The 26149-nt window shown below is 47.0% G+C and overlaps 1 protein-coding gene across 1 annotated transcript; it reads right to left on the bottom strand.

Annotated features, from left to right (window-relative positions):
- Positions 1-2981: 2981 nt before the first annotated feature.
- On the bottom strand, positions 2982-24924 carry CIAO2A (cytosolic iron-sulfur assembly component 2A). The gene is made up of 5 exons (XM_016192225.2): positions 24647-24924; positions 15149-15313; positions 12603-12652; positions 5861-5906; positions 2982-3464 (listed from the first exon to the last, which is right to left on the bottom strand). Exons 1-5 carry the CDS (start codon positions 24768-24770, stop codon positions 3367-3369), a joined length of 483 nt encoding a protein of 160 aa, XP_016047711.1. The 5' UTR covers positions 24771-24924; the 3' UTR covers positions 2982-3366.
- Positions 24925-26149: the final 1225 nt, after the last annotated feature.

Here is a 26149-nt window from a genome sequence, read left to right as displayed (position 1 = left end):
GAAAGCTTTGCGAGTGGTGAAGCAGGGCTGCAGGTGTCTCTCCCTATCACCCCCTTCCCTCTCAATTTCTGGCTGTCTCCAATAAATAAAGAAAATTTAAAAAATTAAAAAAACAATCAAAGAAAGGCCTGATGAAGGGACCGAGTGGTGGCACATCTGGTTGAGTGCACATGATACAATGCACAAGGACCCAGGTTCAAGTCCCCGGTCCCCATCTGCAGGGGGAAAGCTTTGTGAGTGGCGAAGCATTATTGCAGGTATCTCTTGTCTCCCTATCAACCCCTACCTTCTCGATTTCTGGCTGTCTCTAATTAATAAAGATAATAAAAATATATAAATAGGGGGCCAGGAGTTAGCGCAGCAGGTTAGATGCACATGGCGCAAAGTACAAGGACCAGCATAAGGATCCCAGTTTGAGCCCCCAGCTCCCAACCGGCAGGGGGGGTCGCTTCACAAGTGAAGCAGGTCTGCAGGTTATCTATCTTTCTCTGTCTTCCCCTCCTTCCTTGATTTCTGTCCTATCCAATGACAGCAATAATAACAATAATGATAAACAACAAGGGCAACAAAAGGGAAAAACAGCCTCCAGGAGCAGTGGATTCATAGTGTAGGCACAGAGCTCTAGCAATAACCCTGGAGGCAAAAAAAAAAAAAGGGAAAAATGGTCTCCAGGAGCTGCGGATTCGTTGAACCCCAGTGATAAACCCTGGGGGGGGGGGGGATTTCCATGCCTTAGGCACCAAAGGCCCTAAAAAGAAAAGATAAGTGACATTGCCTGGAGCCAGCCCCGGGGAAAGTAAGAGTCGGAGAGATGAATGGATGGGTGACCATCAGCTGCTTTGGGTGCAGAAGAGAAGTGTCTGGCCTGTGTGCAGACCTTTATTTTAAATACTTCTTGCCTGGATACAGATGACATCATGTATCCTTCATGAATATCAAGGATACAGTTGACATCATGTAAGCCTATTTTTATTCACATTAAAAATAACTCGACATTATCATTATAGGCATTATTATCACTATAGACATGTTTTTGAAAGTTTCTTTGGTTTTGAGACAGCCTCCCCTCCCCTGGGTTTTGACCATCTGTGTTGCCTTGGTGTGGCCAGAATCACTTCAAACATGACTCCCTTTGTTTCGGCTATCTGTGTTGGGTAGCATCTTTTCTGGAGCTAAGTCTAACAGCTTTTCTTTCTAACCCATTCTTGAATGGGTCTAACACTTTTCTAGTATCTAGCAAACAGTCTACCTAAAGAACTCTGCTGTACAGTAAGCGCACACCATGACGGCTCTTCTAGCTAACCTTTGAGTATGTGAGAGTTCACTAACTTTTGCCTATGGGAAAGTTTACTTACCCATTAACCCTTACATTAGCTATCTAACTACACATCTTCTATATTCATCTTAGATGCCTATGAGGCAGGGGGTTTGTGGGTGCGGGGAAGCAATAAAGCCTTTTATAACTAAGTGAAGAACACAGCCTGTCACTCATACTATACGCCACCCGTAATTCTGGCTTTTGATCTGAGTCCAGCTAACTGAGAAGCTGTAGTAGTGACAAGTAGCTATTTTCTGAAAGCCTCCCAATGGGTACAACAGCCTCTGCTCCTAGGCCATTCTCAGCCTTGTCACACTCACTGCCATAATTGTTGTCACAATGTACTTCCCCTGGGGATCTCCTTCTATTGTCCCCATGTAATATTTGTTATTTGCAATATAGCCAATAAGTCCTCAAATTATCAATGTAATTAAAAACAAATAGCTTCGGTTTAGTTTAGGACTTCCCGCTCTGCAGTAGGTTCCAACCTGCTGGGACTTTGTCTGGCAACAGACATGACGTCACCTCCGCCATTACACAAAAAGGATGAATAGTTTCAGTTCAGTCTTAGCTTGCTCGGACTTTGTCTGAGAGCAGACGTGATGGATGTCACCTCCACCATGACGTTCTCCAAGTGGATGAAAACGTTTGTTTTCCCCTTAATGCCCTCCATCAAATTCGAGGCAGAAGAGTTCCACCTGTCTGCTAGACATTACTTGCTGCCTGACCCGTCACCAGGGAACTTCGTGTGCAAACAACCGACACTAACTGGGTCACAGCTTCTCAGGATTCTGAGGTGGCTTAGCCTGACAGCTTAGGGTCTTGTGAGGTCCCAGTGACAGTGACACCGAGCTAGCGAGTGGCTTCCGACAAGGTTCACTCACGTGGTGTGCCGGGGTCCGGCTGCTGGAAGGAGGCCTGACCTGCAAGGTCGAGGCAGTCCTCCAAAGTGCTGCTGCAGTGTTTCAGGGCCCGGCTCTGGGTCCCCGCGGCCCAGGGTGACGGCAGCAACACCTGTTCCCCTCAGAGGTCACACACTGCTATTCTCAGTCAGCTATATCTACCAGCTCTGCCCCATCGTGGGAGGGAACTGCGAGGGTGTGAATTTCAGGGAGTGAGGACAATTAAGGGGCCATCTTGGAGGTTACCTACCCCACCCCACTACACTTCAAATGACCATGACTCCCTAAGCAAAGTATGAATAAAGAGACTGTTAGGGCAGGGGTGGATAGCATAGTGGTTGTTCAAAGAGACTCTCATGCCTGAGGCTCCGAAGTCCTAGGTTCAATCCCCTGCACCACCATAAGCCAGAGCTGAGCAGTGTTAATGAGGAGGAGGAAGAAAAAGAGGAAGAGAAGGAAGAGGAAGAGGAAGAAGGGACTGTCCATTACACTGACTACACTGCAACTTCTTCTACAGACTGCTTGATCTTCAAAGTCACATGTCACCTGGTCCATACGTGGCCCTCATCTAGAAATGCATTCAAGGCTCTCTTACAGAGAAGGCAGGGTTGGGGTCTGACCTGAATGTTCCTGCTGCTTCTCAGAACTCAGATTCTACATAACTATCAGCAAGTAAAAAGCTTTGGAAATATATCTTAAGAGTCTACATGTACCCTGCAATTTATAATTTAATTTTTAGAAAAATGGTCTAAAGTCTGTCATCATAAGAATCACCTCTGCTTTATTTCGTTTAGAGTAAGGATTTTAAACTGAATACTTCCGGGGCATGGTAAATATTTGACATGAGAAGCAATTGTATCAGAAGAGGCATCAGAAAAACAGCGACTCATCTTACACATAATGACTAGAAAAGTTTCCTGTCTGAGCGTCTGAGGGTTATAAATCCTGAGAATGTTAGACACTGAACAAACTAGCTTGCTACCTTGTCATTAAATCTTGCTGGGAAATAATCCTTTTTTTGAAAAAAAAAAAAAAATGCTTTGAGGTACATATCACCTACGTATTAAACATGAGTCTTTGACATCTTACAGAGTTTAAACAAATGCATCAAACAACAGTTCTGTGGCTCTGGCTCTTAAGACAAGGTTAGTCAGGCTCCAGGACACACTGTTCCACGATCTCCCGTAAGCTGGGGTTCTCCATGGCGGCCGCCACCCGCTCCTTGTCGTTTATCTGCTTGTTGACTGCAAAGACACAGTGAGCGTTAGCAGGATGGTGTCCACACCAGACGGAGCGTCACACAGCATTTCTACTGGCCTGGTCAAACCGGACACTCAAGGGCTGGCAGAGCTCACTGGGGTAGTGTGCTGCCTGTGTGCTGCCTGTGGAGTGTGGAGCCCAGTCCCCACCTCGCTGCAGGAAACCTGGGTGCTGCGGCTCCCCCTCTCCCTTGCTGCCTGCAGCTCTGTCTTGCTTCTTCTACAGTGCGGAAGCTCCAGCCGCGACAAAAGGAGGGGAAAATGGACGTTTTAGTATATAGAGACATGGGGCTGGACATTGGTGCGTCTGGTTGAGCACACACATCACCATATGCAAGGGCCAGGGTTCAAACCCTCGTCCCCACTGCAGGGGGAGGCCTCACATTCAGCGGTAAAAGCACTGTGAGGGAGAGGGAAGAGAGCTGTCCGAGTCCTACTGCCAGCACGTTTCTGGGATGCTAGGAGAATGCCTCACAGAGAGGACTCGTGCACATTCCTAGATCAGTAACGTATCCTACTGCTTCTACCACGAAGTAGGACCCACAGGACAGAGACAGACGTCACACTGGAGACCCTCCACAAGCGCTCACTTTCAAAATCCCAAATCATAAGGCTTAACGCTACTTTTGTCAAATCCTGGGCAGACTGAGAGCACCTGGACGCCCATTCTTCAAATTTAAAGAAGCAGATGCCATTAACTTAAGGTGTTTAAGTAAACTGAGCCCGTGAGAAATAAAATAACCTACATGTGTGGACCTGTGGAAGCAGGACAGGGTTTTCCAGACAGTACCGAGAGTTTCCAAGGGGTGAGAGGGACTCCTCTGAGAGCAGTAGCCTCCCGTCGGTGCCGCCTCTGAGAGCTCAGTGCTTTTCTGATCCTCCTCCCGAGTGAGCTCCTGAGTCACCGTTTCCTCGTAATAGTGCTTGCTCTGAATCTACGGCTGTCACCGTTTCCTCGTAATAGTGCTTGCTCTGAATCTACGGCTGTCACCGTTTCCTCGTAATAGTGCTTGCTCTGAATCTACGGCTGGCTCCATTTCCTCTCCTCGGCTGTCCTAATAACTCATTTCGCCTGGCAATGCAAGCTATGTACAACCTGCATTTTAAATGTAGTTTTCATTGTTTGCACTCTCTCATTTGTAGATGTAAAATTCTGCTCTGGGAGTCGGGCGGTAGCGCAGTGGGTTAAGCGCACATGGTGCAAAGCACAAGGACCGGCGTAAGGATCCCGGTTCGAGCCCCCGGCTCCCCACCTGTAGGGGAGTCGCTTCACAGGCGGTGAAGCAGGTCTGCAGGTGTCTGTCTTTCTCTCCCTCTCTCTGTCTTCCCCTCCTCTCTCCATTTCTCTCTGTCCTATCTAAGAACAACGACATCAATAACAACAACAACCATAGTACAACAAGAAAAAACAACAAGGGCAACAAAAGGGAAAATAAATAATAAAAAATCTGCTCTTTTAAAAAAATATATTTATTTATTTATTTATTCCCTTTTTGTTGCCCTTATTGTTTTAGTGTTGTAGTTATTATTGTTGTCTGTCTTCATTGTTGGATAGGACAGAGAGAAATGGAGGGAGGAGGGGAAGACAGAGGGGGAGAGAAAGACAGACACCTGCAGACCTGCTTCACCCCGTGAAGCGACTCCCCTGCAGGTGGGGAGCCAAGGGCTCAAACTGGGATCCTTACGTCAGTCCTTGCACTTTGTGCCACCTGCACTTAACCCGCTGTGCTACCACCCAACTCCCCAAAAATCTGCTCTTTTTTTCAAATTTGTTTTGTATCTTTATTTATTGGATAGAGACTGTTAGAAATCTAGAGAGAAGGGGAGACAGAGAGGGAGAGAGACACTGCAGTACTACTTCACCACTTGTGAAGCTTTCCCCCTGAAAGTGGGGCCTGGGGGCTCAAACCCAGGTCCTTGCACATTGTAACATGTGCACTCAACCAGATGCGCCACCACCCGTCCCCAAAATATTCTTCTCTTTTTTAACGTAACACATTGGTGATGGGCACATGCCTTAACCCACACGGCCCAAGTTCAAACACCAACAACTCAAGTAAGCACCAGGGCACTGGCAGAAGCTCTGGCGTCATGGTGTCTGTCCTGTTTTCTATCTGAATAAAAATGCTAGTTTATGAGCAGTGAAGTTACATACGCATGAGACCCTAATTCTGGAAAAAAAAGGGTGGGGGTAGGTAGCATAATGGTTATGCAAAGAGACTATCATGCCTGAGGCTCCAAAGTCCCAGGTTCAATCCCCTGCACCACCATAAGACAGAACTGATCGGTTTTCTAGTTTAAAAAAAAAAAAAAAAAAGGAGAGAGAAGTACTAAGTACTTTCTAGAATTGTGCTGTAAATAATGGCTCAATATTTACTTACTATCTTCTTCTGTAGAGTGGGTTCCTTCAGAAATGTAGATTTCCAACTAGGAAGAAAAAAAGATATTAATAGCAAAACATTTAGAGCAATCTATGATGATGATGAGAGAGAATGTGCCAGTCAATTCAAAAGCCTGTGAACAGGGCCAGATGGTGGCGCACCTGGTTGAGCACACATTACCAGGCATGGGACCCCAGGTTCTAGCCCCCAGCCCCCACCTGCAGAGTAAAGCAGGGCTGCAAGTGTTTCTCCCCGTCTCCTCTTCCTTCACAATTTTATGTGCGCTCAGCCCGATGTGTCATGTCACCAACCGGCCTGCATTCCCAGTTCGATCCTCAGCACTGTAGAGTCACAGTGGTGTTCTCTTTATGTCTCGTGTGAAATTCCTTTTCTCACATGTAAGTAAATAAAATAAATTCTAACAAGAAAATTAATCCAGTGTAGTATCTTCCATGTTTTTTTGCAGATCACATAATCTCATAGATTTGACATCCACATGCACGTGTGTGTGTGTGTGTGTGTGTGTGTGTGTGTGTGTATACACACCAAACACAGACATTTCTTCATTTAGTCCACAAAACTGTGGTCACAACATACAATTGTTAGTATCCTCCTTCTGAAATTCACTGTTATCTTCAAAAGGTACCCTCAATTATACTACTGGGTTAAGCTATGCCCCCTAGCTGGTCGTGCTACACTGAGCTCCTTCAAGGTAGCAAGCCTCCCAGAACCGGAGATGGACAAACACACAAAGCCACTACAAACTCTGCGTCAAGTCAGACAAAGTCCAAAGACAATGAGGCATGTTTGTTTGTTGTGTACCCTAGTCTGGCTAAAAGAAGCCTTAGTAATCATCTAGTTCAATCTTTTAAAAAAGTCTTGTTTGTGAGAGAGAACTTGGGGCAGCACTCTGGCATAGGTGGTGCTGGGGATTCTGAACTCAGCCTCTCGGTTTCACAAGTCCCGTGCTCTGCTATGACACCATCTGAAGTAGTATCTTACTGTGGTTTTAATCGGCATTTCTTTGATGACTTAAGACACTGAGTATCTTTCCGTGTGTAGACATTTAAAACCAAGCAAGAGCCACTTCAAAAATAGACTACATGAAACCGCTCAAGTCTGGAATCTTGCACAATGGTTATGCAAATGGCTGGTATCAGATCAGCTGTTTGCCTTGAGAATTAAGTCGTATAGCATTTATATAAATCAAGTGGAATTGTGGATAAATGCTTACTTCTTTTTCCTGTTTTTTTTTTCCTAGAGTAAGAAGTCATGTATTATTTTAAACCAAAATTAAAAAGTATAGACTGACTTTATATATGTTTTGTTGTTTTAGAATTAGACTTTAGTATTAAGGCACTACGGAAACTAATGTGGTGTTTTGGCCTTTAGAAAAGAACAGGTGACCTAGAATTGCCAAAACAATCTTGAGAAAAAAGAACAGAACCGGAGGCATCACACTCCCAGATCTCAAACTGTATTATAGGGCCATTGTCATCAAAACTGCTTGGTACTGGAACATGAACAGACACACTGACCAGTGGAATAGAATTGAGAGCCCAGAAATGAGGCCCCACATGTATGGACATCTAATCTTTGACAAAGGGGCCCAGACTATTATATGGGGAAAGCAGAGTCTCTTCAACAAATGGTGTTGGAAACAATGGGTTGAAACATGCAGAAGAATGAAGCTGAATCACTGTATTTCACCAAATACAAAAGTAAATTCCAAGTGGATCAAGGACTTGGATGTTAGACCAGAAACTATCAGATACTTAGAGGAAAATATTGGAAGAACTTTTTTCCGCATAAATTTTAAAGACATTTTCAATGAAACGAATCCAATTACAAGGAAGACTAAGGCAAGTATAAACCTATGGGACTACATCAAATTAAAAAGCTTCTTCACAGCAAAAGAAACCACTACGCAAATCAAGAGACCCCTCATAGAATGGGAGAAGATCTTTACATGCCATACATCAGATAAGAGTTTAATAACCAACATATATAAAGAGCTTGCCAGACTCAACAACAAGACAACAAATAACCCCATCCAAAAATGGGGGGAGGAATTGGACAGAATATTCACCACAGAAGAGATCCAAAAGGCCGAGAAACACATGAAAAAATGCTCCAAGTCTCTGATTGTCAGAGAAATGCAAATCAAGACAACAATGAGATATCACTTCACTCCTGTGAGAATGTCACACATCAGAAAAGGTAACAGCAGCAAATGCTGGAGAGGGTGTGGGGTCAAAGGAACCCTCCTGCACTGCTGGTGGCAATGTCAATGGGTCCAACCTCTGTGAACAGTCTGGAGAACTCTCAGAAGGCTAGAAATGGACCTACCCTATGACCCTGCAATTCCCCTCCTGGGGATATATCCTAAGGAACCCAACACACCCATCCAAAAAGATCTGTGTACACACATGTTCTTGGCAGCACAATTTGTAATAGCCAAAACCTGGAAGCAACCCAGGTGTCCAACAACAGATGAGTGGCTGAGCAAGTTGTGGTATATATACACAATGGAATACTACTCAGCTGTAAAAAATGGTGACTTCACCGTTTTCAGCCGATCTTGGATGGACCTTGAAAAAATCATATTGAGTGAAATAAGTCAGAAACTGAAGGATGAATATGGGATGATCTCACTCTCAGGCCGAAGTTGAAAAACAAGATTAGAAAAGAAAACACAAGTCGAACCTGAAATGGAATTGGAATATTACACCAAAGTAAAAGACTCTGGGGTGGGTGGGTTGGTGGGGAGAATACAGGTCCATGAAAGATGATGAATGACCTAGTGGGGGTTGTATTGTTAAATGGGAATCTGGGGAATGTTATGCATGTACAAACTATTGTATTTACTGTTGAATGTAAAGCATTAATTCCCCAATAAAGAAATAAATTATTAAAAAAAAAAAAAAAGAACAGGTGGGGGTCGTTAGCATAATGGTTTTGCAAAAAGACTCTCAAGCCTGAGGCTCCAAAGTTTCAGGTTCAATCTCCTGTACCACCATAAGCCAGGGCTGAGCAATGCGCTGGTAAAAAAAAAAAATAATGATAATAAATAAATGGAAAAAGAAGAAAAGAATGAACTAGGCAGCCCGGGTGATGACGGCCCTGGTTAAGCACACATTAGTTACTATGTACAAGGACATGGGTTTAAGACCCGGCTTCCAGACTTCCGGAGGCGGAGCTACGAGCAGCAGATCGCTTTCTCTCCTCTCCTCTCCTCTCCCGGATCAACTAGGAATACCAAAGGAGACCACCCGAACCGAAACAAGACAGGACTAGAATGACCACAGAAACCCAGTAAATCACCCGTGAGTACAAACACGCGTGGCTGGTGACAGAGAGGAGAGAGGGGCCTAAGGAGAGATTAAGTGACTGCTAACAGTTCGACAGTTTGTCAGTGGAGACACCACCTCCAGTCTGCTCCACCAACAAGGGGACAGCTGAAGGGAGGAAAGGACTCCCCAGAGACTCACCAAGTGCAACTCTGAGTCTCCATTGCTACTACCCTCAGAATCTGGAGCAGCAACAGGGAGGGACACCAGGGCACAGAGATCTAACCGGGAAACTCAGGAGAAGACCCATACCTCGGTGGCATAGCTGAAGGGCTGTGAAAGTCTCTTTGCATAACCACTGGATTATCTCTGCCACACCCTGCTTTATTTCTTGGTCAGGAGTCATTGATTAAGCCAAGAAGCCTATTGATAGTTTAAAAGCCCTCAGGCTACCATAGCCTACAGGGGGAAAAAAAAGGCTTTTACACCACTGAACTCCAACTCAGGGATTGAAAAACCTCTTAACTTATATAAAATGGTTAAAACAACAAGAAAAAATAATGGAGACTCGAACCAGGACAAGAGTCCAACTAAAAGTCCTCCAGAGGTCAAAGCACAAAACAACGAGTTCAACATCCAAACATTAGCTAAGGAAATAATAACAGGAGTGAGTAAAGAATTTGAAAAAATTGTAATCAGAACTGCAGGAACAACAAATGAGAATATGGAAGAAAATTCTAATTATCTCATGGTTATTAGAGAGCTGAAAGCTGAAATTGCTGAGCTAAGAAGGCAACTAGCTGAACAAGCTAAAACAGTATCAGAGCAGGGCAACAAAATAGATGAACTCCAGAAAGCAGTAGAGGGCAGAGAGAATAGAATCAATGAGGCTGAAGACAGAATTAGCAAGATTGAGGATGAATTAGAGACAACTAAAGAAGAAGTAAGAGATCTCAAAAAGAGATTAAGAGATGCTGAAAACAACAACAGAGTCCTATGGGATGACTTCAAAAGAAACAATATACGCATTATTGGCTTACCAGAGGAAGAAAGAGAAGGGGAGGAAGAAAGCGTTCTCCAGGCCATAATAGCTGAAAATTTCTCTAGTCTAGACAACACCAAAGACATAAAGATTCAAGAAGCCCAGAGGGTCCCAAACAGAATTAACCCAGACCTAAAGACACCAAGACATGTCATACTTAGATTGGAAAGGAATAAGGATAAAGAAAGGATCCTCAAGGCTGCAAGAGAAAAACAAAGAGTCACCTACAAAGGAAAACCCATAAGATTAGCAGCAGACTTCTCCATACAAACACTACAGGCCAGAAGAGAATGGCAAGATATCTATCGAGTGCTCAATGAGAAAGGCTTTCAGCCAAGAATACTATATCCTGCTAGACTGTCATTCAGACTAGATGGAAGCATCAAAACCTTCTCAGACAAGCAACAGTTGAAGGAAGCAACCATCACCAAGCCTGCCTTGAAAGAAGTTCTGAAAGGTTTCCTATAAACAACCAGACCACCACAAATAGAACATATATCAAAACACTCTAAAACTCTACAAGAATGGCGTTAAAATATCTTCAATCTTTGATATCAATAAATGTGAATGGCCTGAATTCACCTATTAAAAGACACAGAGTAGGAAGATGGATCAGAAAACACAACCCAACAATATGTTGTCTACAGGAAACTCACCTAACGCAACAAGACAAACACAGACTTAAAGTGAAAGGATGGAAAACTATCATTCAAGCCAATGGCCCACAAAAAAGGGCAGGAACAGCTATTCTCATATCTGACATGATAGACTTTAAAATAGATAAGATTAAAAAAGATAGGAATGGACACTACTTAATGCTCAGAGGATCAGTCAATCAAGAGGACTTAACAATTATTAATATCTATGCACCCAATGAGAAGCCATCTAAATACATCAAACTTCTACTGAAAGAGCTACAGCAATATATTAACAGTAACACAATCATAGTAGGGGACTTCAGCACCCCACTATCTCAACTTGACAGATCATCCAGGAAGAAAATCAGTAAAGACATAAGGGAGCTAAATGAAGAGATAGATAACCTAGAACTATTGGACATTTTCAGAGTCATTCAGAGCAAGTTGTGGTATATATACACAATGGAATACTACTCAGCTGTAAAAAATGGTGACTTCACCGTTTTCAGCCCATCTTGGATGGACCTTGAAAAAATCATGTTGAGTGAAATAAGTCAGAAACAGAAGGATGAATATGGGATGATCTCACTCTCAGGCCGAAGTTGAAAAACAAGATTAGAAAAGAAAACACAAGTCGAACCTGAAATGGAATTGGAGTATTACACCAAAGTAAAAGACTGTGGGGTGGGTGGGTGGGTGGGGAGAATACAGGTCCATGAAAAATGATGAATGAAATAGTGGGGGTTTTATTGCTAAATGGGAATCTGGGGAATGTTATGCATGTAAAAAAAAAAAAAAAAAGAAGTAGAAACGCAAAAAAAAAAAAAAAAAAAAAAAAAAAAAAAAAAAAAGACCCGGCTTCCGACATGCAGCCGGAAGCTTCAAGAGCAGTGAAGCAAGTCTGCAGGTCTCCACTCTCAATTTCTCTGTCCTATCAAATAAAATGGCGCAAGGAAAGAAAGAAAATATAGCCGCCAGCAACCCTGGTGGCAATAAGAAAAATAAATAAAAGAATGAACTAGTAGCTCTGAAGATGGTGTCATGGCAGAGCTCAGGACTCGTGGAACTGAGAGGCTGAGGTGCTGCCCTACCAACGGGCACTCCTCCTAGTGCTATGGTGCTTCCATGCGGCACCAGAGCTCTTGCCCCTGACCTCACTCTTGATAAGGAGCACACCCTACTAGATGGGCTAGCTCCTGACCCCAAAAAGCAGCCTTAAAAGACCACAAATTACTGGGCTGAGTAGACAGCATAATGCTTCTGCGAAAGACTTTCATGACTCACCCAGGTTCAATTCCCAGCACCACTATAAGCCAGAACTGAGAAGCGCTCTGACCTCTATCTTTCTGTATCTCTCTCATGAAAATAAGATAGATTTGAAAGACCACCAATAACATGACTTCATGTGAACAAGCTGTCAGTGAACAGCCAAGTCTAGAGAAATTAAAAGGAGATCAGTATTTGGCCTGGCCCAGGGGAAGGTTTAGAGAAACGGGGGTATAATGGTTCTGCAAAGAGACTCTCAAGTCTGAGGCTCCAAAGTCCCAGGTTCAGTCCCCCACACCACCATCAACCAGAACTGAGCAGGTTGCTGGCATTAAAAAAAGAGAAATGGGAATGATAGCCATGGGGGTTTCTCGTGGTGGCGAGACTGACAGCGGTGATGGTTGCGCAGCTCTGCAAATCCACTCAGAGCCATGAAAGCTTCAGGTAGGTGACTTGTAAGACATGTGAATTAAGCAGTTACATATAGAGAACAAGACCCTCCTTACCTTATGTTTAAAAGGTAAACATCGTTGAAGTTTTACTCTTAAGCACAGTCCTATGAAAGAAAAAAAAAAGTCCCAATTATCTCCTCATAGTGACTTTTTTTAAAAAAAGATTTTATATATTTATTAATGAGAAAGATAGGAGGAGACAGAAAGAACTAGACATCACTCTGGCACATGTGCTGCCGGAGATTGAACTCAGGACCTCATGCTTGAGAGTCCAAAGCTTTTAACACTGCGCCACCTCCCGGACCACCATAGTGATTCTTTTTAAGAAGAAAACAAAACTTACTTTAAGATTTTCTTTTTTTTTTTGTGCCTCCAGGGTTATCGCTGGGACTTAGTGCCTGCACTATGAATGCACTGCTCCCGGGGGCCATTTTTCCCATTTTGTTGCCTTTGTTATTGTTATTATTATTGTTGTTATTGCTGTCATTGTTGGATAGGACAGAAAGAAATTGAGAGGGAAAGGGAAGACAGAGGGGGGAGAGAAAGACAGACACCTGCAGACCTGCTTCACCGCCTGTGAAGCGACTCCCCTGCAGGTGGGGAGTCAGGGGTTTGAACCAGGATCCTTAAGCCGGTCCTTGCTCTTTGCGCCATGTGCGCTTAACCCACCGCACTACTACCCGACCCCCCCCTCATTATTTACTTTTTAAATATTTATTTAATAATGAGGGGCAGAGAGGAAGAGAGAAGCAGAGCATCATTCTGGCACATAGAATGTCAGGGACCAAACTCTGGACTTCACAGTTGAGCATCCAGTCCATAACTCACGGAGCGACCTCCCGGCCTCCAAGATTTCCTTATGGCAAGAGAATGAAATGGAAGAGGGAAGAGAGAGAAGGGGCCAGAACACTGCTCAGCTGATACACGGAGGTGCTGGGGACTGAGCATGTGGCCTCTGGGATCCTGAGCAGCAAGTTGGTGCTCTAGCAAACTGAGCTATCTCCCCAACCCTCACACTGGCTCTTGAAAAAGGGCCCAGGCGGTAACACACCCGGTTGAGCACAAGGGTTACTATGCACAAGGACCAAGGTTTGAGCCCCAGCTCCTCACCTGCAGGGAGGCTGCTTCACCAGTGGTGAAGCAGGTCTGCAGGTGTCTATCTTCCTCGCCCCCTCTTCCTCTCCCCTCCTCTCTCAATTTCTCTCTGTCCTATCAAATAAAAAGAGAAAAAGAAAAAGCCACGGGGAGCAGTGGACTCCAACCCAATGATAATCCTGGTGGCAATAAAAATAAAGTTGAGCGGGGGGCAGACAGCACAGTGGTTCTGCAAAGAGACTCTTGTGCCTGAGGCTCCAAAGTCCCAGGCTCAATCCCCGTACCATCATAAGCCAGAGCTGAGCAGTGCACTGGTTAAAAAAAAAATTAATGGAAATAAATAAAGTATATAACTTATACTTGAGGCTTCAAGGTCCCAGGTTCAATTCCTGGGACTACAAGCCAGAGCTGAGCAGTGCTCTGGGGGTGTCTCCCCCCAGTCCCCTGGCTTTTCTCTCATTAAAATGTAAAAATAGGGGCCAGGTGGTGGCGCACCTGGTTGAGTACACGTTATAATGCGCAAAGACCCAGGTTCGAGTCCCCGGTCCCCACCTGCAGGGGGAAAGCTTTACAAGTGGTGAAGCAGGGCCGCAGGTGTCTCTCTGTCTCTCTCCCTCTCTATCTCCCTTTCCCTCTCAATTTCTGGCTGCCTATCTCTATCCAATAATAAATAAAGATACTTTTTTAAAAAATTAAAAATAAAGAAGCTGAAGCAGAGCAGTGTTCTGGCTGAAGAAGGGGGCTGGGGGAGGAAAGCACGCAGGCGCATTCACTACACACGGAAGTTTAAGCTCGAGCCAGCGTAGTCTCCTTCGGACCTGGCACCTGCTAGCAGCTGCCATACATCCTCTTACACGTTACTCAGGACAACCCGGTGAACTCGGCATTCATAACCCCATTCTATAAATTCTGAAACCAAAGTCACAATGTAACTTGCTGGAGTTTTTTTGTTTGTTTGTTTGTTTTTTAGATTTTATAATATAGTCGTTTCTTTAGTTGCTGGAGTTTTTAAGCTAGCAGTTGGGACTGGAACCCAAGACTGCTGCAAAACCAGTGTCCTTTCTGCAGCATCAGTGCCCCTTCTAACAAAGGCCAATCCACTCAATACACTTTATGGAAGGACCACAGAAGGCCAGCCCAAGTAAAATAAATAAATATAAGATCAACGAAGAGGCACATAAAAGGATTACAAAGCACAGGGGGAAATAGCATAATGGTTATGCAAAAAGACTCTCCTCCAAGAACCCCGTAAATGTGGAATCTCCCATGCCCGCGAGGTAAAAAGCTATTTCCTTAAACCAAGCAAGTTCAGCTTGTGACCCCAGACTACATCAACAGCGATCCCATCCTAAGTTTCGTCAGGTGAGGACCACAGGAGAGGAGCACACGGTGACACTCTCAGCCATCTCGGAGGATCCGAGATGGTGGTGGTCGTGACCGATCTCTCTCTGCTAGCGCTACTTTGGATGAGAGCCGAAGTCTATCAGTAGACATTTAGGCCTTACCAATGAGAGTAGCCAGAGAACAATGAGGTACCGTTGGCGTGAACCTGATAATAACCAGATAGTCGTCTTCACTTAGCTCCTGAACCTCCACGCAGCTCTCTGTTACAACTTCCAGTTCTTCTAAAGTATTGGGCTTCTCTGGGTCCCGGATCGTTCGAATCAAATCTGAAGAATCATCAGAGACAAGGCAGTATGTTTAAACAGGAATATTCTGAATAGTAACATTTTGCCATTTATAATCCGAAGGCTAACTTCTTTTTTTGTCTGAGCAAATACGAACACCAACTTGCCAGATCTCTACCAGGAATTCCCACACAGTTTCCTTTAGAGAGAATTGTTGGGTGACTGTGAGGTTATATTCAATTTCTTGGATCCAACAATGCAGAAAGAATATAGAAGAGGATAATGGTTACACAAACTGACTCTCATGCCTGAGGCTCTCAGGTTCAATCCTCTGTACCACCATAAGCCAGAGCTGAGCAGGACTCTGGTAAAAATACACACAAAAATTTTTTAGTAAATAATAAAGAATATAGAAGTAGACTTGGGGCCAGTAAAAACCTATCACTTGGCTAGTACACTGCTTTGCCATGTGCTCACCCCAGGCCTGAACCCAGGCCCCCAGCACTGAAGCTTCAGTGCAGTGGCCTCTTTCATGCTCCTCTCTCTGCCTTGCTGCCTGCCTCAGAAAGAGAGAAAGAAAGAAAGAAAGAAAGAGAAAGGGAAAGAGAGAGAGAAAGAAAAAGATAGATCCTGGTTCGAGTCCCCGGCTCCCCACCTGCAGGGGAGTCGCTTCACAGGCGGTGAAGCAGGTCTGCAGGTGTCTGTCTTTCTCTCCCTCACCCCCATCTTCCCCTCCTCTCTCCATCCTATCCAATGACGACATCAGTAACAACAACAATAAAACAAGGGCAATAAAAGGAAATAAATATAAAAAAGAAAGAGAAAAGACAGGAAGGAAGGAAGGAAGGAAGGGAGGGAGGGAGGGAGGAAGGGGTTTTCGTTAAGGGCCAGGAGGTCTGCTCTGAAAATGCAGTTACAGAAAAGGGAGTTGATGGCCACAGCTGGGGCCAGAAGGAAGCTCAGAGGAAGGACAGTGGCCTTAAAATGGAGATCCAAGATAAGCCAGACTGGAGAGTGCTTTACAGGGCAAAGGAGAGGGGCAGATGGAAAAAGAGGCAGGAATCCTAAGGAGGGGAGACTGGGAGTTAAGGGAGCAGGGGAAGGAGCCCCAGGATATGGGAGCCTGGGTGGTCTCAGCCAGCACAGGAGAGAAAAAGAGAAAGCTGGGAGTCAGGCTGTAGCGCAGCGGGTTAAGTGCAGGTGGCGCAAAGCACAAGGACCGGCATAAGGATCCCGGTTCGAACCCTGGCTCCCCACCTGCAGGGGAGTCGCTTCACAGGCGGTGAAGCAGGTCTGCAGGTGTCTATCTTTCTCTCCTCCTCTCTGTCTTCCCCTCCTCTCTCCATTTCTCTCTGTCCTATCCAACAACGACAACAACAATAATAACTACAACAATAAAACAACAAGGGAAACAAAAGGGAATAAATAAATAAAATAAATATTAAAAAAAAAGAAAAAGAGAAAGCTATGGATAAATGAAGAGGTAGGAGGGAGAGAAGTGAGGGGCTCAAATAGTTCTGACGTTCTCAAGCCTGAAGCTTTATTCTGTTACAATAGCACCTCTGAAATCAGAAATAAATAAATAAATAAATAAATAAATAAATAAAATGCAGCCGAGAGCAACGAACCAGTGGCCTGTGAGGTGGCGGAGTGGATTAGGCACTGGACTCTCAAGCATGGGGTCCCAAGTCTGATCCCAGGCATTGCATGTGCCAGAGTGATGCTCTGATTCTATTTATTTATCTTGATTGTTTATTGGATAGAGACAGCCAGAAATCTAGAGGGAAGGGGGAGACAGAGAGGTAGAGAAACAGAGACACCTACAGCCGTGCTTCCCCACTCACAAAGCTTTCCACCTGTAGGTGGGGACTGGGGGCTCAAACCTGGGTCCTTGTACATAGTAACACGTGCCTCAGCCAGGTGCACCACCAACCTGGTCCTGATTCTCCCTAACAAGTAAATCATTTAAGGGTGGGAGAGACAGCATAATGGTTATGTAAACAATTCTCATGCCTGAGACTCCAAGGTCCCCCCAACCACGGGGCGGAATTCTTTAAAAGAGACTGAGAAAAATAGACAAATCCATTCTTACTCCCTCCCTCTCACAGCCCATGGGCAGCCTATCAGTCTATTACAAACAACGTGCACATTGAGGCAAGAGACAGGACAGGACTTGTCTTTCACGGACCGTCATCAAGGATCGCTGGAGCCCGTCACCCAGGAAGGCTGGTATACAGGCCCTGTTCTCGTTTATGCGCTACCCAGCCTTGTAACTGAATCTCATCCCTTGCTCAGGTTCCCAGCTGTTGTGAGGGACTTGGGTGTTTTCCTGCAGAAAGCAAGCAGTGTTGCTCTCCTATTAAGACCCGTTTCTATAAAAGCTTTCGGTGTCCGATTTCAACCCTGGGTCTGAAACCGCGTTTGACCACACCTTCACCGTGAACCACAAAGCCGCCCACACCGCCCACCTGCCATTTCTCTGCTCACCTCTACACTTGTCCTCTGGTTTCCATTGCTGACTTTGCATGCGCTTTGACCTCTACCTAGCCAGATCCTTCTCCTCATCCATCACTGCCCGACTCAAAACACTCCTCCTCTTGTCCTTTAAGTATTCCAAGACACCCCCATCAGAAATTAACCTCCTCTCCTGGGTTTCCTGTACGTCTCATTTAGGTCCACCGCCCCCTACTACACATTTGGGGGGGGCAGGACTGGGGAGATAGCATCGTGGTTATACAAGACTTAATTCCTGAGACTCTGAGGTTCTAGGTTCAATCCCCAGCACCACCACAAGTCAGAGATGAGCAGTGCTCTGGAATAAAGGAAAAAATAGGGATTCGGGCAGCGGGTTAAGCGCAGGTGGCGCAATGCGCAAAGACCGGCCAGGTAAGGATCCCGGTAGGAGCCCCCAGCTCCCCACCTGCAGGGGAGTCGCTTCACAGGCAGTGAAGCAGGTCTGCAGGTGTCTGTCTTTCTCTCTGTCCTATCCAACAACAACATCAATAACAACAACAATAAAAAAACAAGGGCAACAAAAGGGAATAAATATTAAAAAAAGAAAAAAGAATTGGGGGGAAGTAGAGATATGGCACAGGGAGGGCATCAGCACTGCCATACATGGCGCTTACGTGGGAGGTGCCATGAAGACAGTAAGCTCCAGTGCTGTAGTCTGTTTTTATCAAAAAAGGGGGTTGGGGGGCCAGGCAGTGGCACACCTGGTTAAGCGCATACATTACAGGGCACAAGGACCCAGGTTCAAGCCCACGGTCCCCACCTGCTGGGGGTAAGCTTTACGAGTGGTGAAGCAGGGCTGTAGGTGTCTCTCTGTCTCATTCCATCTCCCCCTCCCCTCTCAACTTGTCTCTATCCAATAATAAGTAAATAATTTTTTTTTTTTTAACTGGGGACAGGGGTAGATAGCATAATGGTTACGCACAAAGACTCTGATGCCTGAGGCTCCAAAGTCCCAGGTTCAATCCCCCACATCATTGAAAGCCAGAGCTGAGCAGTGTTCTGGTAAAAAAAAAATTTTTTTAGTGTCCCAGAATGATGAAATTGCCCCAGCAGGAGGCTCTGATTACAGAAACAGACAGGCAGGCACACACACGCACACAATTAGTTTTTGCATGCACAAGTCTCCCACAGAGCTGGGTGGTGGGTGGTGGTACACCCAGTGGAGCATATGTTGCTATGTGCAAGGATCCTGGTTCAAGTCCCTAGGCCCTACCTACAGAAAAGAAGCTTCTTCTGTCAGTGTTTCCTTTTCATAAATTAAAAAAAGAAAAGAAAGAAAGAAGTTTCAGGAGCAGTGTAGCAGTGCTGCAGGTGTTTCTCATTCTCTTCCCTGCTCTATCACCTTCTACCAAAGGAGAAACAAATACAGCCAAAAGGCACTGAGCCCCAGCAATAACCCTAGTGGGGGTTCTCCCAAGATAACTTTGAGAACAGGAATCCTGTCTCTTCCTAAATCCAGTTCCCAGTATCTGTTATCTGAAAAGCCAGACTGTGTCTACCGATTTTAAGTCTTTTAGAAATGTTTATTTATGGGCTAGGTTGTGGCACACCTGATTCAGTGCACATGCTACAATGCTCAAGGGCCCAGGTTCAAGCCCCCAGTCTTCATGAAAGCTTCATGAGTGGTGAAGCAGAGTTGCAGGTGTCTCTCATCTCTCTATCTCCCCCTTCCTCTCGCTTTCTGGCTGTCTCTATTCAATAAATAAAGATAGTAAAATTTGTTTAATTAAAAAGTATATGTATTGCTCAACAATTTGTTTGGCTTCGTATGTTAACTCTCTTTTCAATCACCAGGTTCTAGATGCCATCAGGATGCTGGCCAGGCTTCCCTGGATTGAAGACCCCACCAATGTGTCCTGGAGCTCAGCTTCCCCAGAGACACACCCTACTAGGGAAAGAGAGAGGCAGACTGGGAGTATGGACCACCAGTCAATGCCCATGTTCAGCGGGGAAGCAATTACAGAAGCCAGACCTTCTACCTTCTGCAACCCACAATGACCCTGGGTCCATGCTCCCAGAGGGCTAGAGAATGGGAAAGCTATCAGGGGAGGGGGTGGGATATGGAGATTGGGTGGTGGGAATTGTGTGGAGTTGTACCCCTCCTACCTTATGGTTTTGTTCATTAATCCTTTCTTAAATAAAAAATTTAAAAAAAAAAAGTATATGTATTTGGGCAGGAGTAGATAGCATAATGGTTATGCAAAGAGACTCTCATGCCTGAGGTTCCAAAGTCCCAGGTTCAATTCCCCGCACCACCATAATAAGCCAAAGCTGAGCAGTGCTCTGGTAACAAAAAAAAAAAAAAAATATATATATATATATATATATATACACACACACACACACACACACACACACACACACATATTTATGGGAAGTCAGGCTGTAGCGCAGTGGGTTAAGCGCAGGTGGCCCAAAGTGCAAGGACCGGAGTAAAGATCCAGTTCAAGCCCCGGCTCCCCACCTATAGAGGAGTCGCTTCACAAGCGGTGGTGAAGCAGGTCTGCAGGTGTCTGTCTTTCTCTCCCCCCTGTCTTCCCCTCCTCTCTCCACTTCTCTGTCCTATTCAACAACAACGACATCAATAACTACAACAATAAAACAAGGGCAACAAAAGGGAGTAAATAAAATATTTAATATATATATATATATATATGTATTTATGGGCTAGGGAGATAGCACAATACTTATGCAAACAACTTTTCTTAAAGATTTTTTTTTTCTAAATATTTATTTCCTTTTTGTTGCCCTTGTTTATATTGTTGTTGTAGTTATTATTGTTGTTGCTATTGGTGTCGTTGTTGGATAGGACTGAGAGAAATGGGGAATGGAGGAGAAGACAGGGGGAGGGGAAGACAGACACCTGCAGACCTGCTTCACCGCCTGTGAAGACTCCCGTGCAGGTGGGGAGCCGGGGGCTCGAATTGGGATCCTTATGCCAGACCTTGCGTTTTGTGCTACCTGCACTTAACCTGCTGTGCTACCGCCCGACTCCCGCAAACAACTTTCATACCTGAGGCTCCAAGGTCCCAGGTTCAATCCCCAGCGTTACTATTAGCCAGAGCTGAGCAGTGCTCTGGTGTCTCTGTCTCTCTCTCACTAAAATTAAAAAAAGATTTAAAAAAAAAGAAAGAAATTAGTTTACAGGGCTGGGGAAACAGCCAAAGATTATGCAAAACGACTAAAGTTTGACCTCCCAGGTTCAATCTCAAGCTTGGAAATACTATATTAAAATAAAAAAATAAAATAAAAAAACAGCACCACCATAAGCCAGAGCTGAGCAGTGCTCTGGTCTCTCTCCCCTCTATATCACTCATTAAAATAAATAAATATTTCTAAAAAAAAGAAAATCATGATTCCTTTTTTAAAAAATTAGTTTGTAAAACTAGATGGTTTCAGGTGTACCAAATTAGAATCTCCTAAGGAACCCAATGTTGGTATGCTTCTAAATTCTGCTTATAAGACCTTCTGTTTTGATCATCACATTAGGTTCGCTTGTATTACTTAAGATGTGGTCTATTTACATAATCAGTTTTCCCTGGGTCCCGCCCTGCCTGTAGGGTACTGGTTTAATCCCCACTGGTTAGATAGACGCTATCTATGTGCTGTTGCACTCTTTTTTTTTTTGCTCCGCCCCCTCTCCTAGTCATTTCCTTTCCCTTGTCACTTCCGGTGAAGAGATGCATAAAAGGCGATGTATCTGATGAATAAACGAGATACTGCTTCCCTGCTCAGCCATGAGTCTCTGGTCGTCTGTCTCCCGCCCGCGAAGCTAGACCAGCAACCCAACACACCCATCCAAAAAGATCCGTGTACACCTGTGTTCTTTTTTTAAAAAACAATATTTTTAAATATTTATTTATTTTCCCTTTTGTTGCCCTTGTTGTTTAACATTGTTGTGGTTATTGATGTTGCTTGTCACGTGTTGGCAGTTCCAGCTGGCTATCTACAGAAAAGCAACATTCCAGCGGCTGACCTCCCTCATGCAGCTTTGCAACCCCTGCCAATTCTTCCCCTAGCCATCTACTTCAGACTGAGACTTGTATCGGACTTTCTGACATACCCTATATACATTTTACACAATTTTGAAACAGCTTGTTTCCCTTCACGCTGCTGGTTTTTCATAGACTGATCCTGAGTAATTCATAGACTTTACAGACTGTTGCCTTGAGAACTATACAATGCCAAATAGCCCCTCTGTTTGGTGGGTCATGCCTCCCGCCTCCCCCTCATTATGTACCCTTGCCCCTTTCCCCACCCAAGCAGGGAATGTTCCTTTACACACCAATCCTTCCCTTCTCACCACACTGGCTTTTACTACTCCCCTACTTGTCCCTTCCTATTTTGTTATATCATTTAGGCTTATGCCCAAAAGGTTTCTGCCCCATGATAGTCTTTTACAGACTTTGTACATCTTATGCAATTACTAGATAGAAAGATACAAAAGATGTAGATATTGTGAAGAGATGGTTGAGCAGGCTGCGCTTAAACCTATGAGATGAGTCTCTCCACGTAAGTCTCTCTCTCTAAAGAGGGGTTGAGCACAGGAGGACGCATAAATCTCACAAGGTTCGCAGCCATTTAAGCCTTCCCTCCTCCACAGAAAGTCCTATATCTTCCCACCTGAGCATGGCATTCCTCTAAAACATTTAAGCCTGCTCCATTCCATTTTTCTTTACTGTGTCCATTTAGATATAAAGGGATAGGAGGAGATGTTGCTGAGGAGTTATTCTGATGTAGTCTCCGCCCCCAGGTTTTACTACGCCCCCTTCAACCAATCCTGGCCCTACACTGCACCCCTGGTTGTCGCCCTATAAAAAGCCCCCTCACCCCCCCCCCTCTGGGCTCTCAGCTCTCCCTCTCTGAGGTCTCGCTCCCTGCTCTCCCCCCATGGTCGGCCATTGCTGGCTGGCTCCACGTGGTCTGAACCAAACCCCCCCCATCCTATAATAAAGATTTGTGTACCCCTTTGCTCTGGACGTCTGCTCTCTTCTCCGCGGTGCAGCCCGACACCAGGCCGCCACAACAACACCCTATATCTGTATTCTTTTTTTTGTAAACATTTTTTTAAATTATTTTTATTTATTGGATAGAGGCAGCCAGAAATTGAGAGCGAAAGGGGTAACAGAGAAGGAGAGACAGAGACACCTGCAACACTGCTTCACCACTCCTGAAGCTTTCCTCTTGCAGGTGGGGACTAGGGGCTTGAACCTGGGTCCTTGTGCACTGTAATGTGTGCGCTCAACCAGGTGTGCCACCACCCAACCCCCATCTGTATTTTCTTATATTTATTTATTCCCTTTTGTTGCCCTTGTTGTTTTAGTGTTGTAGTTATTATTGTTGTTGTTGGCTAGGGCTCAGAGAACGAGAGGAGGGGAAGACAGAGAGGGGGAGAGAAAGACAGACACCTGCAGACCTGCTTCACCGCTTGTGAAGCGACCCCCCCCCCCCCCGCAGGTGGGGAGCCGGGGCTCGAACCGAGATCCTTACACCATCATCTGTATTCTTATAAGCAGATCTCTTACATCCTGTCAGCAAGAATATCGGAGATTAGATCCAGTCCTCCTCCCCTACCCACCCCACCCCCCTGCACAGAATAACTAAGTTCAGAAACAGAGTCACAAAGCAATAGCCAAGTAGCGCCAGGCGCACCCAGCTGGGACCACAGACGGGGTGGGAAGGGGGTGGGGGCTTCCACCCTGACTTGTTGCCTTTCCTGTACACCCCACTCCCCGCCCCCAGCAAGCTGTTTACCCGCCTCAAGCCTTTCACTTCCTCGTCGCCATTCGCATCTAGGGGAATGGCCCCGCAACACAGGCACGTGTGTGGAACGCAGCACCTGGCTCTCCCAGCCCGGCCTGTGCAGCAGCTTCCTCCCCGTGGCCTCTCGGGGACCCTGCCTGTGGCTTTGGCAGCAAGAGGGCGAATGCGACCTCGGGCCAGTCCCCGGCGGGGCGGCGAGCGGAGAGCTGGCCCCGGAGTCCAGGCTGGGCGGGAGGAGCTGCGGGGCCGGGCGGGAAGGAGCTGCGGGGCCGGGCGGGAAGGAGCTGCGGGGCCGGGCGGGAGGAGCTGCGGGGCCGGGCGGGAAGGAGCTGCGGGGCCGGGCGGGAAGGAGCTGAGGGGCCGGGCGGGAAGGAGCTGAGGGGCCGGGCGGGAGGAGCTGCGGGGCCGGGCGGGAAGGAGCTGCGGGGCCGGGCGGGAAGGAGCTGCGGGGCCGGGCGGGAAGGAGCTGAGGGGCCGGGCGGGAAGGAGCTGAGGGGCCGGGCGGGAGGAGCTGCGGGGCCGGGCGGGAAGGAGCTGCGGGGCCGGGCGGGAAGGAGCTGCGGGGCCGGGCGGGAGGAGCTGCGGGGCCGGGCGGGAAGGAGCTGCGGGACCGGGCGGGAAGGAGCTGCGGGGCCGGGCGGGAGGAGCTGCGGGACCGGGCAGGAAGAAGCTGCGGGGCCGGGCGGGAGGAGCTGCGGGGCCGGGCGGGAGGAGCTGCGGAGCCGGGCGGGAGGAGCTGCGGGGCCGGGCGGGAGGAGCTGCGGGACCGGGCAGGAAGAAGCTGCGGGGCCGGGCGGGAGGAGCTGCGGGGCCGGGCGGGAGGAGCTGCGGGGCCGGGCGGGAGGAGCTGCGGGGCCGGGCGGGAGGAGCTGCGGGGCCGGGCGGGAGGAGCTGCGGGGCCGGGCGGGAGGAGCTGCGGGGCCGGGCGGGAGGAGCTGCGGGGCCGGGCAGCCGGCTCAGGCCAGCCCGCAAGTCTCGGGGTGACCGCGCACCCCGCGGGCTCCCCGCGCTCCCGCCAAGACCCGAGGAGGCCTCGTCCACCCCCGGGCGAGGCCCTCCGCACCCTCGGCTGCACGCAGCACCCCCGGCGCCTATTACCGTACACCTCGAGCGCTTTCTCTTCCATGATCCGGGGCTGCCGCGCAGCTCCCTGTTCAAAGAGGCCCGGGAGCCCCAGGACCCTGCTCAGCGTCCAGGAGAGCAGCCCGAACACCCGCTCCATCCTCACGCTCCGCCATCCCTGGCGATTGTCCCATCCGAGCCACCGTCTCGCAGCCGCCGGTGGCAAAGCAATTGACCGACTTCCTGGTATTTAAAGCGGCCGAGACCAGCCGCAAGGCCCCAGGGAGAGGAGAATAGGCGGGACCCGGCTGAGCGGAGGACCCAGGGAAAGGCGCGGCGAGGACTACAAGTCCCAGCATGCTTTGCTCGATTTCGGCGGGAACTGAGAAAAGGGGGAAAACGTCGCGCCTGATGGGGGAGCGCGTGACGTTTTAGTCATAAGACGGCGCGCTGCATTCTGGGAAGTGTAGTCTCCGCTGTCGATGATGGGTGTACGGCCAGTACACTGCATTCTGGGAAGTGCAGTCGATGATGGGTGTACGGCCACAAACTGCCGCCGGCAACGCCCTTCCTAAGCTAAAGATGACTCCGAGGGAGGCAGAGGAAAGCAGAGCTGGTTTTCTAATGCCGGGGGAATGTGTGCACCGAGACTCTGCTATCTCTCGTGGATACGCTTCCAACCTGAGCCCCTCACTTCCTAGTCCAGCCGGAAGTGAGTTTCCGTTGCCCTGCTACTACGTCTTGGGATACTTAGGAGGCGAGGAGGAGTTGTTGGTTATCGGATCGCCACAACTACCCCCTTACAGTTATATATCTTTTTTTTTAATTATTCACTTATTTATTTATTAGAAAGGTAGGAGAGAGAAAGCAGCAGACATGTGCTGCCAGGGATGGAACTCAGGGCCTCATGCTTGAGAGTCCAGTGCTTTAGCCACTGCGCCGCCTCCCGGCCCGCTTGGCTTAGATATTTCTATTGTAGATCCTCTATGATAGATCCAGCCTAGAACTGGAGAACTTCATGTAAATAAAGTACATCTGTATATGTTTTTGGTTCTTTGTTTGTTTGTTTGTTTGTTTTTCTTTTTACCAGAGCACTGCTCAGCTCTGGTTTATGGTGGTGCAGGGGATTGAACCTGGGACTTTGGAGCCTCAGGCATGAGTCTGTTTGCACTGCCATTAATGCTCTCTACCCTCTGCACAGATACACAGGTTTAAATGAAAAATCCGAAGGCTGCTGGCGGACCCCCGCTTGCACATGGCAGCATCGGAATGGCGGCTCCACTGCAGGCAGCTGTGCCCCTTATAGTCGCGCCCTGGTGGACTCTGCAGAGTGACCGGCGCTGGGCGCGGCGCCGTGTGTGCGGGTCTGGTGGCCTCAGCCTGTGACCCGTGACAGAAACGAAACTGCCTGCCCTCCAGCCGGCCTCAGGTCTCATTCTTTGGTTACTTTGAGCTATAATATGGAATTTTTTTTTTAGATTTTTATTTATATATATATATTTATTTATTTATTTGTGGGGAGCCACATGTGCCCTCAAG

The sequence above is a fragment of the Erinaceus europaeus genome, chromosome 16 (genome assembly GCF_950295315.1).
Source record: "Erinaceus europaeus chromosome 16, mEriEur2.1, whole genome shotgun sequence".
Lineage (NCBI taxonomy): Eukaryota > Metazoa > Chordata > Mammalia > Eulipotyphla > Erinaceidae > Erinaceus > Erinaceus europaeus.
Note: the sequence above shows the minus strand (reverse complement) of the source record. Positions and strands in the feature narration are given on the sequence as shown.